The sequence below is a fragment of the Spea bombifrons genome, chromosome 1 (genome assembly GCF_027358695.1).
Source record: "Spea bombifrons isolate aSpeBom1 chromosome 1, aSpeBom1.2.pri, whole genome shotgun sequence".
NCBI classification, from domain to species: domain Eukaryota; kingdom Metazoa; phylum Chordata; class Amphibia; order Anura; family Pelobatidae; genus Spea; species Spea bombifrons.
The window spans coordinates 95,893,151-95,910,103 of NC_071087.1; the positions used below are offsets into that span (position 1 = coordinate 95,893,151).

General features: G+C 37.6%; 1 protein-coding gene and 1 long non-coding RNA gene across 3 annotated transcripts in view; one reads left to right on the forward strand and one right to left on the reverse strand.

The window, feature by feature from the left end:
* The window catches only part of FREM1 (FRAS1 related extracellular matrix 1), a 50,815-nt gene extending 41,802 nt beyond the window's left edge, over positions 1 to 9,013 (forward strand). The window contains exons 29-36 of the mRNA XM_053465938.1: positions 2,223 to 2,372; positions 3,444 to 3,664; positions 5,014 to 5,061; positions 6,084 to 6,260; positions 6,938 to 7,066; positions 7,375 to 7,481; positions 8,033 to 8,118; positions 8,794 to 9,013. Coding sequence (XP_053321913.1) covers positions 2,223 to 2,372; positions 3,444 to 3,664; positions 5,014 to 5,061; positions 6,084 to 6,260; positions 6,938 to 7,066; positions 7,375 to 7,481; positions 8,033 to 8,118; positions 8,794 to 8,993 — 1,118 coding nt within the window. The 3' untranslated portion in view covers positions 8,994 to 9,013. The remainder of the gene's footprint in view (positions 1 to 2,222; positions 2,373 to 3,443; positions 3,665 to 5,013; positions 5,062 to 6,083; positions 6,261 to 6,937; positions 7,067 to 7,374; positions 7,482 to 8,032; positions 8,119 to 8,793) is intronic.
* Positions 9,014 to 15,867: 6,854 nt separating this feature from the next.
* Positions 15,868 to 16,840, reverse strand: LOC128496298 (uncharacterized). 2 transcript variants are annotated; one of them, XR_008354227.1, is made up of 2 exons: positions 16,777 to 16,840; positions 15,868 to 15,900 (listed from the first exon to the last, which is right to left on the reverse strand). It is a non-coding gene; the product is annotated as an uncharacterized LOC128496298 (long non-coding RNA). The 2 variants fall into 2 exon arrangements; XR_008354226.1 differs by lacking the exon at positions 16,777 to 16,840 and adding an exon at positions 16,071 to 16,281.
* Positions 16,841 to 16,953: the final 113 nt, after the last annotated feature.

Sequence of the window (16,953 nt, forward strand, 5' to 3'; positions counted from 1 at the left end):
TCACTCTCACTCTCATACTTTCACCCACTCTCTCACAGTCATTCATGTTCTCTTACACTCTCATTCACTCTCTCTCACACTCTCTTTAAATGTCTTCCTACCTCCTCTTCTGACTCTTCTCTGTTCTTCTCTTGCATTTTCTTGTTCTTCTGTCATCATTCTTTTGTCTTCATTTTTCATCCATTGCTCCTTTCTTTGTCCTCTTCTCCATGGACATGGCCTCCCAGTGAACTTCTGCAAAAGGGTGGAGCCTCTGGGCACACGTGCGAGAGAGTGAATGAGAGTGTAAGAGAATTGTTTTTGGTCTATTTGCACAAGTCTATTAATCAGTTATTGGTCTCATTTTATATTCAGGATAGCTATATGCCTGTCCCATGCATGTTTAAATTCCCTGATTGTGTTAGCCTCTACTACTACTGTGAAGCTGTTACACTTAAACCACTCATAAGATCTTATAGAAAACAGTTTTTTAAATTTCACGACAAAGCATGACTGATAGTTTATATATGGTGTAAAAATACATTTTAGTGACTAAATTAAAAAAAAAACTGTATATCCCAGTGCCAAGATTGAATGTACAGGCTTATAGGACAGTTAATCATTATCTCATAACAAGACAGTAAAGATCCTAGGAGTGGTAAAAGTGTGCCAAATGTTTAATCATCTAGGAAGTGCTTTTTCTAACACAATCTGACAATGTGCCAGTCTTGTGTAGGCTGGTAGGTAAGCAGTGCCAATAAGATGACTGGAGAGCCAGATGTAGCACTGTAGAGTTTAATCTCTGACAGCATAAAATTAGGGAGAGAAGCAGCTTGGTGGGCAAAATAGTAAAAATATATAAAAAAAAAAAGAGGCAAAAGATTTTGCACCAAACATGTGCATAACATTATTCACATTTCAGATTAACAACCTGAGAGTATGGGTTCAGATTTCAGTTACATTTTTTCTTTCACTTTAAATTGGATTTGCTGTCGTAAGGAGGATTTGTTACCCACCTCACACATTTTGTCCATCCAAAAATATCAGCGGTGAAATAAGTCAATAAAATGACAGCTAGTGCCACTAGTTGGAAACACTAAAGATGTGTGTTGGGGTATATAGTGAAATGTTCTGTTGTATTATGAAGTTTTGAAATAAATCTAAACTAGAGATGCCCTTTGTAACTGGGAATGGTAGTATGTATTTGATGTTGTATACTTGTTGTATAGCAGACATCAGAAAGGTTTAGGTTTGTAGCATTTCAAGCCAACTGCAGTCCATATGCACATCCTTTATACAACTGAATACAAGCACCAAGTCAGCAGTTATAGGGTATGCCTAATACATAACTGGGAATTTACCATGCAGTCAAGCATGGAGGTCTCCTCAATCCCACTCCATATTAGAGCCAGCGGACATGGAGCCTGTAAGCAGAATCAGTGCCAGCCATGGCATGGGGCATAACTAGCTGCAAGAGGACTGACAGGAAATAAGTGATGCTAAACATCACTCCTTCCATCACAAGCTAAAAGTCTACGCCAGAGGTTAGTAATTAACTGTACTTTCAGTCTTGATGGCGACCTGAAGAGTTCCCAGAGAGCCTATGTTTTTTTTTATATTTTGCCAACTAAGGTAGTAATGTCTGTGATCAGTTTGTTTAAAAGTTGCGTCCTTTGGGGATCAACCCCCCCCCCCATTGTTGCTGGCATAAGAGCCCGTTAAGAGTAGAGTGACAGCTTGTTGTTGTGACACAGAAAAATGTCACAACTTTCTGGAACTCATGAATCGTTAGTAGGTAGCTTACAGGCTACTGGTGATCATTGTATGCATCAGGGAGGACTTGGTTAAAAAGCTCATGATGGGGGAGCATATAACGACATAAAAAATCTAAATGCGAAACACAGGTCAATTTTGGAATTTTCATTGAGTAAAAAATTCCTTCAGATTTACCATTTACAGAATGTGTTAAAAGATCCATAAAGAGGTGTGCTTCTCTTCATTTGCTAGGTAATAAACAACAGATCTGCTTCCAAGTATGGGTTAAATGGCACTGTCCAGGGACCATTGAAAACTCTCTCTGTGATTTGAGGAACCAGCAGGAGGGCAGTCAGATTTCTGTGGGCACAATAGCATCCATCGACTCTTCCCGTCTAACAGTAGACACGCTAATTAATATATTTCTCTATCACCAGGTTGTTTGAAATAGTAATTAAAAGAGTAATTGAAATGTTTACTTGTTGTAGGAGTGTCAACCAAGATTTGGAATATAGCAATTACCCAGGATGGATTAGAAGAAGACGATGAGATCTTTGAAGTGGTTCTGAACTCTCCCATGAATGCTGTTCTTGGCACCAACACAAAAGCTGTAGTGAAAATTGTGGACCCCAGAGGAGGTATTCTTTTTGATCTCCATCTTAAAATCTGAAACAGCAGAAAATATATTCCCTTTCAACAGCAAAATGGCATTGTTAATGATAACCTTCAAAATGAGAAAGTTATTACTATTATTGTGTGTGTGTGTGTGTGTGTATATATATATATATATATATATATATATATATATATATATATATATAAATATAAATAATCCTAAATGACACATAAAACAATGTTACTCAAAGCTGTGTCTTTATGTTAACTTAGACACCTCTTAAATTACTTATTTTACATGAATAAAGCTTTGTTCATATCATTAATACTTGAATTCCATTTACAAACTCAAAAATCTTTTTTATCTTTTATTTATTTAAACTTTTAGCAAGCTGTTCATTTGCAAACAATCTTTGTATTAATCTTAAAAGGCTTTCATTTTGAGTTATCAATTACCATTTCAATAATCCTTTTTAAGGATATTGTAAATATACAACAAATAAAACAGAATAAAATGCAGCACAAGAAACAAAGGGCATGGTGCTCTCTATCTATATAAGAGTATGAAAAGTGGGGGATAACTGATAACTGATTTAAGCAGACACGTCACCTCAAATGATTGTTCCTTCCCATTACCTTGCTCGCTCCTTTTAAGTTACTGAATGAAGAAAACTTTAGGACTGGAAATCAATCATATAATGCTAGCTGTGCCACCTTTAAGGGACTAGGGCTGAGACGCTGTTTTGCGGGGAACTCTGATCTCTGACAGTCGGGGAAGGTCTGCGCAATGGACGCAGACAACCCCCGCTGCTAACGGCACCTCCTTCCGGCTGCAGCGGAAGTTGCCTACGCGAATCGCGTAGACATCTACCCGCTGCCTGGACAACACACCGGGGAGTCAGAAGCACCGGTAATTTTGGGGGGGGTAAATGGGGGGCATAAGACAGGAGGATCCAGGTCCCCTGCAGCGCTGCGGGGGATCTGGATCTTAGTCTCATAGTCAGACCTATTTGCTCTGAAAAAACCTTGTCTTATAATCGAGCAAATACGGTATATACAGGCCGTCCCGATAACTGTTATTCTTAAAATTCTAGGTACCTGCAAGCTACTTGGCATGTCCAGTTCACAAAGAGAAGAGATTAGTAAAACAGGAGCCACAAACTGTACTGTGCTACCATTACGCAAACCCTGCAGGACAGGTTTAGAAGAACCTGCATTAGCATCGATAAAGGAAACAAGGGAAGACATTTCGGAATATTCTATCTCATCACAGCGTCCAATCAGAAGGCTCAGGCTCCATGGAAACAGAAAAATAGTAAGTATAGCTATGCTCCTCCTGGAAACACAATCAAACATCTTTCTCCGAATGAATACAAGTAATGTTTTCATATAATTTTGTCTTTCCTAAACAAAATACAGCCATCTTCTTATATGTCATGGGCTGTATATAAAAGGTACAGTTCCACTCAGACAAAATATTATTTGCGTTCACTAGTATGTTAGCTTCATACTTTTATTTTAAGGTTTAATTACTTACGACCAGACACAAACTTTTAATTTTTTTTTATTTTTACAAGTCAATCTTTTTTATTCCTTTTGCGGTGAAAGAAAACAAAAGAGGGGAGAAACCTTCATCTAGCTGGGGCATAAAGGGTAGCCAGTAAGCTATGCCTGAGTGTTCAGCAGGTTTGATATAATGGCGAGCATATTGAGATAGGCAGATTCCCAAACAGGTAATTTCTATGAGCCCACTCCAATATCAAATTTGTGAAGTAGGGTATGTAGGGTAATTGTAACTACCCAAGATGTAGGGTAGTTGATTTCTCAAAATTAATTGTGAAGCCAGTAACATTTTACATAACAAAGTTATGGAGGGGTATAGTTAATGGAAAACCCTTCCACTTAAAATGAAGGGGCTAGCAGAAGCATTATTAAACATTAATTTACATCAACCAGACACGCTAGAAGGCTTGTTTTTCCCTTCAGAAATCTTGTGTTGCTGCCACAACCACAAGGGATTCTGGGTAGGCGTATGCGGTTAACAATAATCACCTTGTAAATTTAACTTCCTCTTCTGTAAGTAGACTGTTTCAAACATTTTGTTGGTCCACTGTTAACTTAGGGGGCTTAGTCAACAGAAGAAATGAGAGACCAATCTGTGAGTCGTGTAGTTGAGCATTGAAAAAACTTTCATATTAGCCTCTAAATGTTTGATTCATATCCATAGGACATGTAAGAAGTTTATTGTGATTGGTCATTATTTTAAGGATATCATACTTAAGAGAATATTTATGTGCCGTAGCAGCCAACAGCCGGCCTAATTTATTGTCCCATCTATTTTAGATCTATGCGGTTGTTGTTGGGCTCTTTCCAGTAGGAAAGCATCCATAAGACCCGCTACGTCCCAGGACAATATTGTGGAGATGAATGAGTGGGCTTTGTCCGAAGAGAAGCTTTTTTTTTCTATGAAAAAAAAAAAAGACTATTAAGTGTTGTCGGAAAAAATTGTGAATGAGGCAAAATTGTCCATGATTAAAGAATTGCCTATGGGAAGGATTTTGGTTTAATGCTTTATTCACAAATGTGTTACATTATTACAATAGGTGGAAAAGAAAATGTAATACAATAGTTTGTGGTTTTTACTTGTGTTTTGTTTCTCTTCAGGTAAAACCTTCATCTGTCTTCAGGAATGGAACTGATACGGTTTATCAAGTAAGTGTACTGTAGTAGTGGATAATTTCTCACATTTTAACAGTGTTTGTCGTAGACGTTTCTTCCATACATACATAAAACAGGTTGAGATTCCATAGCAACAGAATATGAGTACATGTGGAGGAAGGAGTTTAAAGAAACATTTTGAACATACAAAACTTGCAAAAGTTACAAATTTACATTGGTTCCTTAGGGTATGAGACTTAACAACATAATGAATGTTGTAGAAATGTGAGCCTCATTACTTTGCAAGCATTTATGTGTATAACTCTAAGCAGATGTTTTTCATCTGTGACTGTGAAAGGATAAGTCATATTGAAATACAAAATGAGTTTGTGACTCATTTGTGGCGTTAAAAGGGATAATGTTGGTTTCTTCAGTCACCACAAGCTTGTTGGGACCAAATCAAAGTCAATGCAGTGCTCATATGGAGAACCAGCATTAAAAGAGTTGAAAATAAACAAATAAATAAATCCAGCACTGATAAGGAAGTCAAAGGTGCCTGTGGGTCATTTGCAGTTAATCAAGGCTCTGCTGCAGTTCAACTGCTGCAGAGCCAATCAAAAGTGAGCTGATCACTCTTGACCAGTAAGAATGACCATAATGACTTGATCACATCCCATAAATCACAGCTGCCCTATAGAGAGGTCATCCCAAGTTAAAAAAAAACAAAAAAAAAACTACACACACACAAATTATTAATAAATTAATATATAGTTAATTATTGGTACCTGATTGTTTATCAGTGACACTGACATATTCAATATGGATGTGCCCAGCAAGCCCTATGGGGAGTTAAAAAAATTACTTCCCTTATCCTTACATTACATTTTTACAGCACTTATGTTGCTATTAGTATTTAAGGGATTTAGTGAAAAAAAAAAATCACTACAGTTTTCCTTGGAGGAGTTGGAGTCAATCTGTAGTGAGTTAAAACAGAATACAGTTTGATATTGTATTCACTTATGGTCTTATGGCATATTCGACCTAATCTTTATCATTCACTATATTTCCGCTCACAGTACCATGGGATTATGTCGCTCAGAGTTGAAGAAGACAACCCGTCACTCAGTATATCCAAAACTGCCAAAATATTGGTGACCAACCATGGGCAAACAAAAGCAATTCCAGATAAAAATAAAGAGATCTTGCAGTCAGACAGAGCCATGGGGACATACGATGATCCAGCTGATAGTAAGGTAAGGCATAATAAGCGTCTCGCTTATCAAGTATATCCTGCTTAGGGGCCGCCTACTTTTGCCAAAATGAAAACATCTTATGTCTAGGAGAGAGTTAATGTATTATTTACACTCTAAATAGCTGCAGTTGATAAAGAAACCCGGGCCTGTCGGAATGCCTGCCTATATGTGAAGCTCAAAGGAATTACAAAGAAATATTACCCATTTGTGTCCACTATGAGCTATGGACCCTCATCCATTTAAGCTGTAAGGAAAATTTGGACATATCACAACTACACTAAGCACATTAGGGTCAACATGGTTGTCAATAAAACATATTTCTGAAATCTCCAAATCTTACAGAAGAAAGAGGTTTTTATTACGCATGACAGGTATAACTGAATAATTTCAACGACAATCAAAGACATTTTAACATGTTTTAGTACAGAGGTGTTGAACTCTATTGCCATGGGTCTTTAGTTGAAGGGTACCTCTTATTGGGCCAACACTGGGAAAGATGTAGAGCCACAAAAGCTTTCAGAACCACGTTGGTTTGTTCTTCAGATGGAAGATACCTCTGGGGTTTGTTGGCCCAACAAAAGGTATTCATTGACTTAAGAAGACCTCCATATTGTCTTATGACAGTATGGCTATCTCTATATCCTTCTGTAATTAAACTTACTCCTTTGCTTTTTCAGAGACAAAGGATTCAGTTTCCTAAGAAGTGTTCCTCGAATTTAAAAGGATTATTGCATTTTGATGAGAAGGCTCAGCAGCTATTCCAATGTGATGGGGTGTCATGGAATGCCTGGTCCACCACAGTTAAGGTCCTATCATTTAACTAAATACATTTTGCTTTAATTTTGAATATGTGTAAGCAGATGTCTTGCACATATATCATCTTAATCTACCATGGAGGATCTCTTACTATGAACAGATGTTGTTTTTATTTATCTGTATTTCTGAAGCATAGCCCCAATGAAAACCCCCATATATTACATCCCATTCTGTAATTGTAGCGAAATATTGCCATATTTGAATTTTCCTGTGTGATTGTTGTAATATCTGAGAAGTTTGTTACAGCTCAGACTCCGTGGGTTTATTGCTCATTAATTATAATTATTTTGTGCTATAGGCAACAAAATGCCCATTTGGCTGGACTCCACACGATAGCAGCTGTTATATACTCATCACTGAGCAGAAGGCCACGTGGGTTACAGCAGCAAGAGCCTGTCGAGAACAGTAAGTAATCTAGCATGTCTTCTTCAATGTAATAGCACTTGAATATGAAGTTGGACTGATAATTTAATGGCAAGGAGTCATCTAAAAGTTCAAACCCAATTTTATGCTAACTTTGTTATGTTCAGCAGCATGTTCCAAACCTAAGTGGTGCTACCATGCAAGAAACTTAAAGAACTATTTTTATGATATGTATTATCAAAGAGTATGGAATAAAACATATCAAATAAATTTACCATGGTCACCCACTTATATACCCTGTTTCGGATGTGATGACCTAAATGGGTTACTGACAGGAAAAGTGTTTTTTTAACATACAGTATTTAGTATAAAGCACCTAAATAATAAAGTCAATTATTGCTTAAAATACCTTCAGACACCAAACACAACTCTAGATTCACTACATAGCTGGTTATTGGGAGACTCAACCAGATGCTTCCCTGCCCTATCCCTCTACACTGGACATGTCCGATTGTATTACAATCTGTTACGTGGTATATTGATATTCTTATTCATCATATTGACACAATATGTCCTATGCCTTCTTATACTAGGCACCATGCAACTCTTGTAGAGATATTCAGTAAAAAGCAAATGGATTGGCTATGGAATTTCAGTGGCAGAACTTCTTTTTGGACAGGCAAGTATCCTTCATTTCCTGATAACAAGCAAAGAATATGAAATGTCATGAGTTGAGCAATACCTACCTGAACACACAGGTTATCTAAATTATTAAAATTACTTGTCAGATGGGTTTAGATTCATCAGACATCAGTCAGTCAAAGAGATATTGTGTGTAGTTCTGCGCCAGGAGTAGGACTGGGAGGGTTAAGAACAGAGAAGAGAAGAAAAAAGAAAGAAGTCGCTAAAACATCAAATTTAGAAATTTGCAGCTGTTCCCAGATGCTCCTGGATTGATATTGTGGCATTTAATGTGATAGATGTCAGCGTAACACATACAGGTTCAGGTGACAAGCACGTTTTATTTACAATAAATATAATAAGTATAATATACATAAAAACAAGTTATACAATGTTAATAAATATTAGTATATTAGAATAAATTATTCAGTATATTCAGATACCCTCTATTACATCAGTTGCCAACATATCAGTTAGTCAAAGGGCTCTAAATATTTACGGGTGAGGAGCACGCAGGAAAGAATGAGGTGGAGATAATAATTAACCATGTCCACTTTCCTCTCCGAGTTCCCAAAAGTTATGGTTCTGTATTGCCTAGTGTACGTTTTGTGAATTCTGGATGTGTTTATGGGGTTCACAATTTAGTTACAGTGTTTTGTTTTTTCCCCAAAAGGCCTTAATGACAGAATACTTCCTGGTAGATGGGAGTGGAACAGTGGTGAGAAAGTCATCTTCACCAACTGGAAAAGAGGTCCTCCTCGTTTGTCAAAAAAAGGGAAGAATTGTGCTTTGGTGCAAAAGAGAGGGAAATGGCAGGCAAAAGACTGTATGAAGGGCAAGGGTCATAATTATATATGTGCAAAAAAGTTGTAATATAGTATTTCCATGTTATGTACATACTGTCAATATTTATTGTTTTGATTTTTAGCTAACACTTATGATGGGAATCTTAAAACATCTCAAAGCTTCACCTTTTTCCAGTACAATCGACTTAGTAGGAGCCAAATGTTTACCTAAACAATTTATTAAATGATGTCATCTTCCGAAATCCTTACTTCACTGGGAGCATTTATCTGCCTTGGATTTTGCATTATTGTTACACCTGGTTAATCTGTTTTGCTTCTTTGGTGGAAGTTAGTTTTCTAGCTTAATCATCTTAACAAGAACAAGCAAGGAAATGCATGTGTGGATCCGGGGCCAGCAGGGCAATCCCAGCCTCCTCTAGAAAGCAAAGAGGCATGTTCCGTGAGTAGGGTTAAATGACTTACATCTTTATCTCCCAAATAAAATAAAAAAAGGAAGCAGGGTTGAGCGGGGTCAAGTAATGTCATGTTGCGTGACCCACATGGTAGTAGCACGACTGCCTGAAGCATCAGAGGGTAAGTTAGTTAGGTGTGTGGGTACGTCAATGTGTGTGCCTGTGTGTGTTAGTTTGTGTGGCTGTGTGAATGTCAGTGTCAGCTTGTGTTAGCGTCCAGATGTGTGTATTAGTCTGGTTGACTACTACTACTTGACTAGATCAGTACCTAGTATTTTTTAATTTAATGGAAGTGATGTATAGAAAGTGATTTTGGCAAAACATTTTAACTTGGTCTTGACACCATGGCAACCCCATTTAATGGTATAATATGGTCATACGACCACCTTAACACTTTGTGTCAGAATCACTTCTTACACATGCTCTGAATGACTTTCTAGCAGATTTTTTAACTAAAGCCCACTTTTCAGCAAGTGACATCTTGTGTAAACCTAACTTGCCCTAACATGAACCTACTTAACAAGTAAAATGTCCGGGTGGAATATGTAGGACCCCCAAAAATGAGTGCCTTTGTGCAATTTCCCAATGAGTAGGTAGTGTCATGATTGATAAATACCTTTTAAATACTTAATATTTAGAAATAGCACAGTATGAATCTGTATATCATCACACATGAAAATAAGCATTATTTATGGTTCTTGAGGTATATTTAGAAAAAAGTTATGTTTTGTTTAATACATTTGTGTACAATGTATTTTGGTATCTAACATATTTGTTGTGGAATAGTTATACCTTTGTCCCAATGGAATATTGTTCATACAGAATACTATGGAACACATTGTTATTCTAAAGGTTGTGTAAATAGCATTTTCAATTATAAAAAGAAATGTACAAAAATGGTAAATTATAGCGTTTGCTGGCTGCATTATCATGTGGTGCATAGTTATTATAACTGACACGTTATCAATCACATTATCACACAATCACAAATGTTCATATTTTTTGTATGTTTGTACTGTTTGCTTCCACTCATGCCGTAATAAACCAAGATAACAAGACTGAATAATGTCAAAATATACATGGAGTTGAGCTTGTAACTCATTTCTGTTATACCAATAGTGAAGACCCATCTTTATCCTTACCTACCTGCATAGCGGCTTGTAGAATGTTTAACACATGGGAGTGTCCCTGCAGCACTGCCATGACATAGTGTGCTAATGATGTGATGTTGATGGGCCACCACATCATCAGCACAGACTACTGTTTCAGAAGCTGAGGATTATCCATTTTAAAACATAAAATACGAACCTTCATTGATGTTTCATATTCAATTTAAATACCAAAGTGTTGCAGGGCCCTATAAAATACTGCATATAATATATATATATACAGTTCTGTCAGGGAGCCTCTTCTCCAACCATACATAGTGTTATATGACAGGCCCTCCCTCCACACAATACGATTGGCAGGCCATTGACACCTCTCTAAACTAACACAATCCAACAGGTCTTCCCTCCCTCCTTCCCTGCACACAACATGATCCAGCAGGGCCACCCTCCCTCCCTGCAGTGCCTTGGTGTGAATCATAGGTCATACTGGCTGGGTTATACAGCGTCGTCCAATTATAGCCCCATTTGGCATGATCTACTATTACCACAGTGGTAAGGCTATGATGTATAGAGATATCTGTAGCAGCATAGTTAAGGTTCTTAGCATTGAGAGCACAGGCCTTAAAGAAATGACATTCATGAAAACATGTACAAATGCATAATGTACTTACCTAACTAAACTGGCATTTACACTATGGGGAATTCTATCTTCTTACAAATCACTGAACCGTAATTATCACATAAAGACAGTTGACATTATATCTTGGCCTTTACAGACATATTGAAGCACTCATGAATGGACTCTATTGAGTGTTGCATTTATAAAATACCATGCTTTCCTGCAAGTGAGCACATAATAACAGGTAATGCCACATTCTTCTACATCATTTGCAAATAATTGCATGCCTTGATGTAGGACACTTTCACTGTGCAGTTTGCTCTGTACTTGCTCGGAAGAAAACAATGCTAAAATAATGTGCTCATTCCCACTATGGACTTAGGAAGGCAGACACTGTTTTAAGGGAAACCAGTTGACATTTTAAGGGAAAATCTTGATATTATGCTAATGTCGGGGAAAATTAAGGTAACTGTGTTTATCAAGATGACACATCTATGCTTTCTTAAATTTGTTAAAATTTATTTGAGATAGTTGTCATTCTGACAATGCATGTTACAAATTCTGCTACAATGTTGTAGCCTACAGAACTAGAGTATAGCCAATCAGATGTCATTACAGTAATTCAGTTCTTATGTGAGTGAACTCCTGGATAACATTATAAGCAGCACAAAAAGGTAAACTCCTCTACATCATTTTATTCCATGCTCACGCTTTTCACAATAAGATGAGTCATAAAAACCTACATATATGGGTCAGTGGTTTATACTGAGGGAATGTGCCACCATCAGTCAAGCTCTAGCAGAATGTGAGAAAGGTAGGGAGAGGCCAATAGGAATACATTCAAGAACACAGAATTTGATAGCAGATGGGAACTACTTCATCAGTTCTTCAACCTTTTTAGGTCTTGTCTTTTGTTTCAACCAGCCTTTGCTGATCTAGTTTTAGACTATAAAAACGCAGGCGAGTTCCAATTGGCTATGGATAAAGAAGTTCACCAAATTGTGAGAAGAAATGCAAAGGAACTCATACAGAATCATGTCAGACATCACGGGGAAACGGACAGCTCTGGAATTTTCATTGTCCGTTTAGTTGAACAATGGTATGATGTATACTTTCCCAGACTGTGATAATATCAGAAGCAAATTGGCTAACTGGCGTATAATGTATGACAAGCTCTCAAGACTATCTAGGTCTCTTCTTCAGGCATATTATACCTGAAGCAAAAGACAAGGTGGATGACAAGTATCCATAGGTCTATTTTGGTTTTATGGGAAACAGCGCAGGAACAACCCTCTTTGCAGAATATCTATGATAGAGACCATCCCCTTTTGAGCGATAGGAAAATAAGTGATGGGGTGTGGTGATGGAGTTCAAAAAGAGACAAAGGGAATAAAGAGATTGGAGAGACTGAGGAAAGCAAGAGAGACTAGAGAAACAAAGTGGAATAGCTGGAGGCAGATAGGTAAGGGACTGGGGGCACAAGATAAGCAGAAAACAGATGCCTAGGTGTAAAAAATATACAATAAACAAAGCTTTTACTCCAGCAGCCTTTGGCCACAGCCCCAAAAAGTTGGTTACACCTAACTTAAACTATCTTACCAAAATATGTGGACATTTGACCATCGTACCTATACGAGCTTGTTGGACATCCCATTCCAAAATCATGACCATTAATATGGAGTCCTGCCCCCCCTTTGCAGCTATATTAGTCATTGTTGGCCATATAGTGTATATAAATGGACCATTATAAAAACAAGATGCTATTGTATTTTAAATTCAAATGTTTTATATAAAAACCTAAAGGACTCTGACGTGATTAAATTGACATGTTTAAATTGACTACTTTAAAATGTTTAGATTATCAGACACAAAAAGGAACAGTGATGGCTGATTTTACCCACATATGAAACAAGTAAAAAAAAAAAAAAAACTTTATAAATAAGTAACTTAGAGCCTGTTCATTTGCATTTAACTATCCATGTGGCTTGTGACTGGCATACCTTAGGCCAGAACCCTGCCGATTAAGCTATACCTCATACCCCGAACACTTGAATATTTAATGCCTTTTAAACTGATTAAATTATCAAACAAGGACAAGGGCAAAGCACTACCTTATTAAAAACAAATTCCCTATTCTCCCAAAAGGTTAATTTGTAGTCTACACGCCTCATACAAAACTTCCAAGACGAGTTTATTCCTTCAGAAAGGGGGAGGGAGTAGATAAAAGCCGAAATAAAACCCCGCCATGATAATTTGCAATGTAAAAAAATAAAAAAAAATAATCTTCGCCAGCAAGAGGTAACGCTTGAGATTTAAATATCTAAATGCACAATGAGAGATACGGAGCCTGCAAATCTCTGTCCTGTGTCACCATAGTAAGTGGCACTTCGGTTCGGCTAAATTAGCAGGTAATAAAAATGAATCCCTTTGAAGTAAGATGCAAATAATGTCAAACGTATTTAGCTCAGATCAACATGACAATAATTAGCAGTAATCATCACACTGTTTTGAACCAAATGGCTGCCAACCTAATTGTTGATTGAAATTTCCAATTGAATCAAGCGGTGTGTAGATTACAAATCCTGGCACTGAGCTAGCAATTATTGTCAAGCTCAGCCTTGGAAATAGGTATTTCTTTGTATCTTGCTGTCAGGGTTTGTGAGGCTATACTTAAAGCTTGAAGTCCTTTCTTCATATAAACAGGATATTTAAAATGTTGTCAGCTAAGGTTTTGAGAAGAAATGTTTAGCAAGTAAAAACGTGCTCCGCGGCATCTATTGAGCTTTAGTTCCGCCAGTCAATGTGCTCGAGCTGGTGGTGAATGTTGTGTTTCTGGAAATCTGCTCGTTGACGTTCTTGTCATTTCCAGAAATAAAATCTAGCATGAAAATAGCTTCTGTAGACAAGTTTTTAGATTTCATATTTTACCATTTCTACCATTTAACCCTTTCGGAGGTCTGGCCACATTTATTCCCATGGGAGGCCAGGACATTTTCAACTCATTTTACATCCTTTCATTTAACCGCAATTCCTGGGAAAAAGTTTTCAGTTTGCCAATGCAAAGCAATATATATATTTTTCATTGGTGATTTTTGCATCATAGGAAAAGTTATAAAGTCTTAAGTGCAAAAACATTCCAAATTACATATTTTGGGTTTGGGGGTAATCTTTGAAATGTTGTGTCTCAAAACTAGCACAGAAATAATTAACAAAACAGCTTGGTGATTATATTTAGTTGTAAGGTTGAGCATTCAGAGATAGTGTGACATTAGCGGATAGTGAAACTTGTTGGATATTAAGGTTAGAATCAGTGCATAGCGTTAGTCATGGGATGATTAGGTTACTGACTAATGACTTATGAGACTGATCAAAGATCAGTGACAAAGAGTCACTAATCAAAGATCAGACAATTTATTAGGTTATTATTATTATTCTATTTTATTTATAAAGCACCAACAGATTCCACAGCGCTGTACAAAGATGAAAAAAACAGATAACGACGAGTACAGTACAGCAATTGACATACAGATACAAGAGGAATGAAGAGCCCTGTTCCCGCAGGAACTTACAGTCTAGGTGGATAAGGGGTGAGAAACAGGAGGCGAGGACTGCGTGGTAGTGAATGACGTTAATGTAGGTCGAGTTAAGGATTGTAAGTGGGTGAGAGAGAAGTTTTGATGTTTATGTCAGTGGTCGGCTTCCCTGAAGAGAAAGGTTTTTAGGAAGCTTTTGAAGGAGGGTAGAGTTGGTGAGAGTCAGACAGCACGGGAAAGAGAGTCCAGAGGGTTGGTGCTGCACGAGAGAAGTCCTGTAGGCGGGCAAGGGAGGAGGTGATAAGTGAAGATGCAAAGAGTAGGTCATTGTTGGATCTTAGATGGCAGGCTGGAGTATATTTGCTGATGAGGGAGGATAGGTAGAGGGGAGTGGCATTAGTTAGAGCTTTGTAGGATAGAGTTAGTATTTTGAATTTAATACTGCTATGGATGGGGAGCCAGTGGAGGGACTCGCAGAGAGGTGCGGTAGATGCAGAGCATCGGGTGAGATAGATTAGTCTGGCAGAGGCATTGAGGACAGACTGGAGGGGGGATAGTCGGGAGAGAGGGAGGCCAGTAAGTAGGTTGTTGCAGTAGTCTAGACGGGAGATTACGGAATGGACAAATTTTGGAAATGTTGCGTAGTTGGTTGTGGCAGGATTTAGAAAGTGATTTCATGTGAAGGATAAAAGATATGTTTGAGTCTAGGGTCACTCCGAAGCAGCGGACTTGTGAAGGAGAGATAGTGGTACCTTCGACAGTGATAGAAAGGTCAGAGAGGGGAATAGAGTTAGAGGGAGGGATTAGAAAGAGGCCATTCTTAGACATATTTATCTTGAGGTGGTGAGAGGGCATCCAGGAAGAGATACCAGATAGGCAGCTGCTGATCTGAGAGAGGACAGATGCAGAGAGATTGGGAGCGGAGAGAGAGATTTGTGTGTCTTCTGCATAGAGGTGGTATTTGAAGCCAAAGCCGTCGATACGTTTTCCAAGTGAAGAAGTACTTGTACTTATTGCCCTATAACTTATAAAACAAAAAACAGCAAGAAAACATATAAACATTGGGTATTTCTAAACTCAGGACAAATAGAATCGATTTAGCTAGTTTTCTTACTTGCTTTTGTAGGTGAGTAAAAGATTCTTCAAGTAAAAGTCATAAAAGGTGTTTTTTTTTTCAAATTTTCACCGTGTTTTATTTTTTTTTATTGTAAATAAGATGGTATGATCAAAATAATGGTATTTGAAGAAAGCCCATCTTGTCCTGAAAAAAACAATATATAACTTGTGTGGGTACACTAAATGGGTGAGGAGAAACTTACAGCCGAACACGAGCACCGCAAAAGTGTTAAAACAGCCTCGGTCCCAAAGGGTACAAAAAAAAAATTAGCCCAGTCCTTAAGGGGTTAAATGAATGCATACAAAAGCACTCACATTCTATGTTTGCGGGCTGCCAGGGTTGCTGAAGTGTGCCTTTAATCTGCAGATTTTAGTCCAGCAATTGAGTGCAGTAGTTGTAGAATCTAAGGAGCCGTAAGATTTTTGTGATCTCGTTTTAATAAAGCTTTCCTCTCTGCTTATAAATTATTTACATTGTTTTGCATTTCAATGCTAATGGGAAAGAACACTTGATAATCCAAATGCATTAGACTATACATAAGAAACATATTAGTTTTTAGAAACCATACATGGGAGACCCATGGTAAGTATGCTTTTCCCACAAAAAATATATAAAAATAAACACTTTAATAAACTCAAATACTTGCTATAACTGAACCAATCAATCAAGAGTTTGTGTCCTTTTTTTTTAACTGTAAATAGTCCCATCACTTTAAATACGGAAACCAATATACCTTTCTTTAAGCGACAGTTTAATGCCCCTGACAGCCCCACTAAAGAATGCATATTAATGTACTCTCAAAACAATAATAGATAAAACACCTGAGATAGAAGCCACATACCTGCAGCTGCCTTCCTTCTTTGTGGTCTGATGATTCTTGCCACTCATTGGCTGCTTGAAGCAGCCAATCAGTAGCAGGAGTACACTCTCATTGTAATCAACCCCTCTGGACATTTGTACCTAAAAATAGTTTGCACATAATTTCAAGAAAAAGATGGAAATAAAATATTGCCCTCTTACCAACATCTGATTGTAATCCTGGAGTTCATGGCACTTATTACATGTCACACATTAGCAGGCAACCTATGCATGGCTGCAAAGCGTGCAGTGCACAGATATTCAGAGATTATGTTACATGTATGTGAGATGCAGTGTCCATATGTTTACCATCGCTGCACCTGTAGGGGAGGAGTGCAC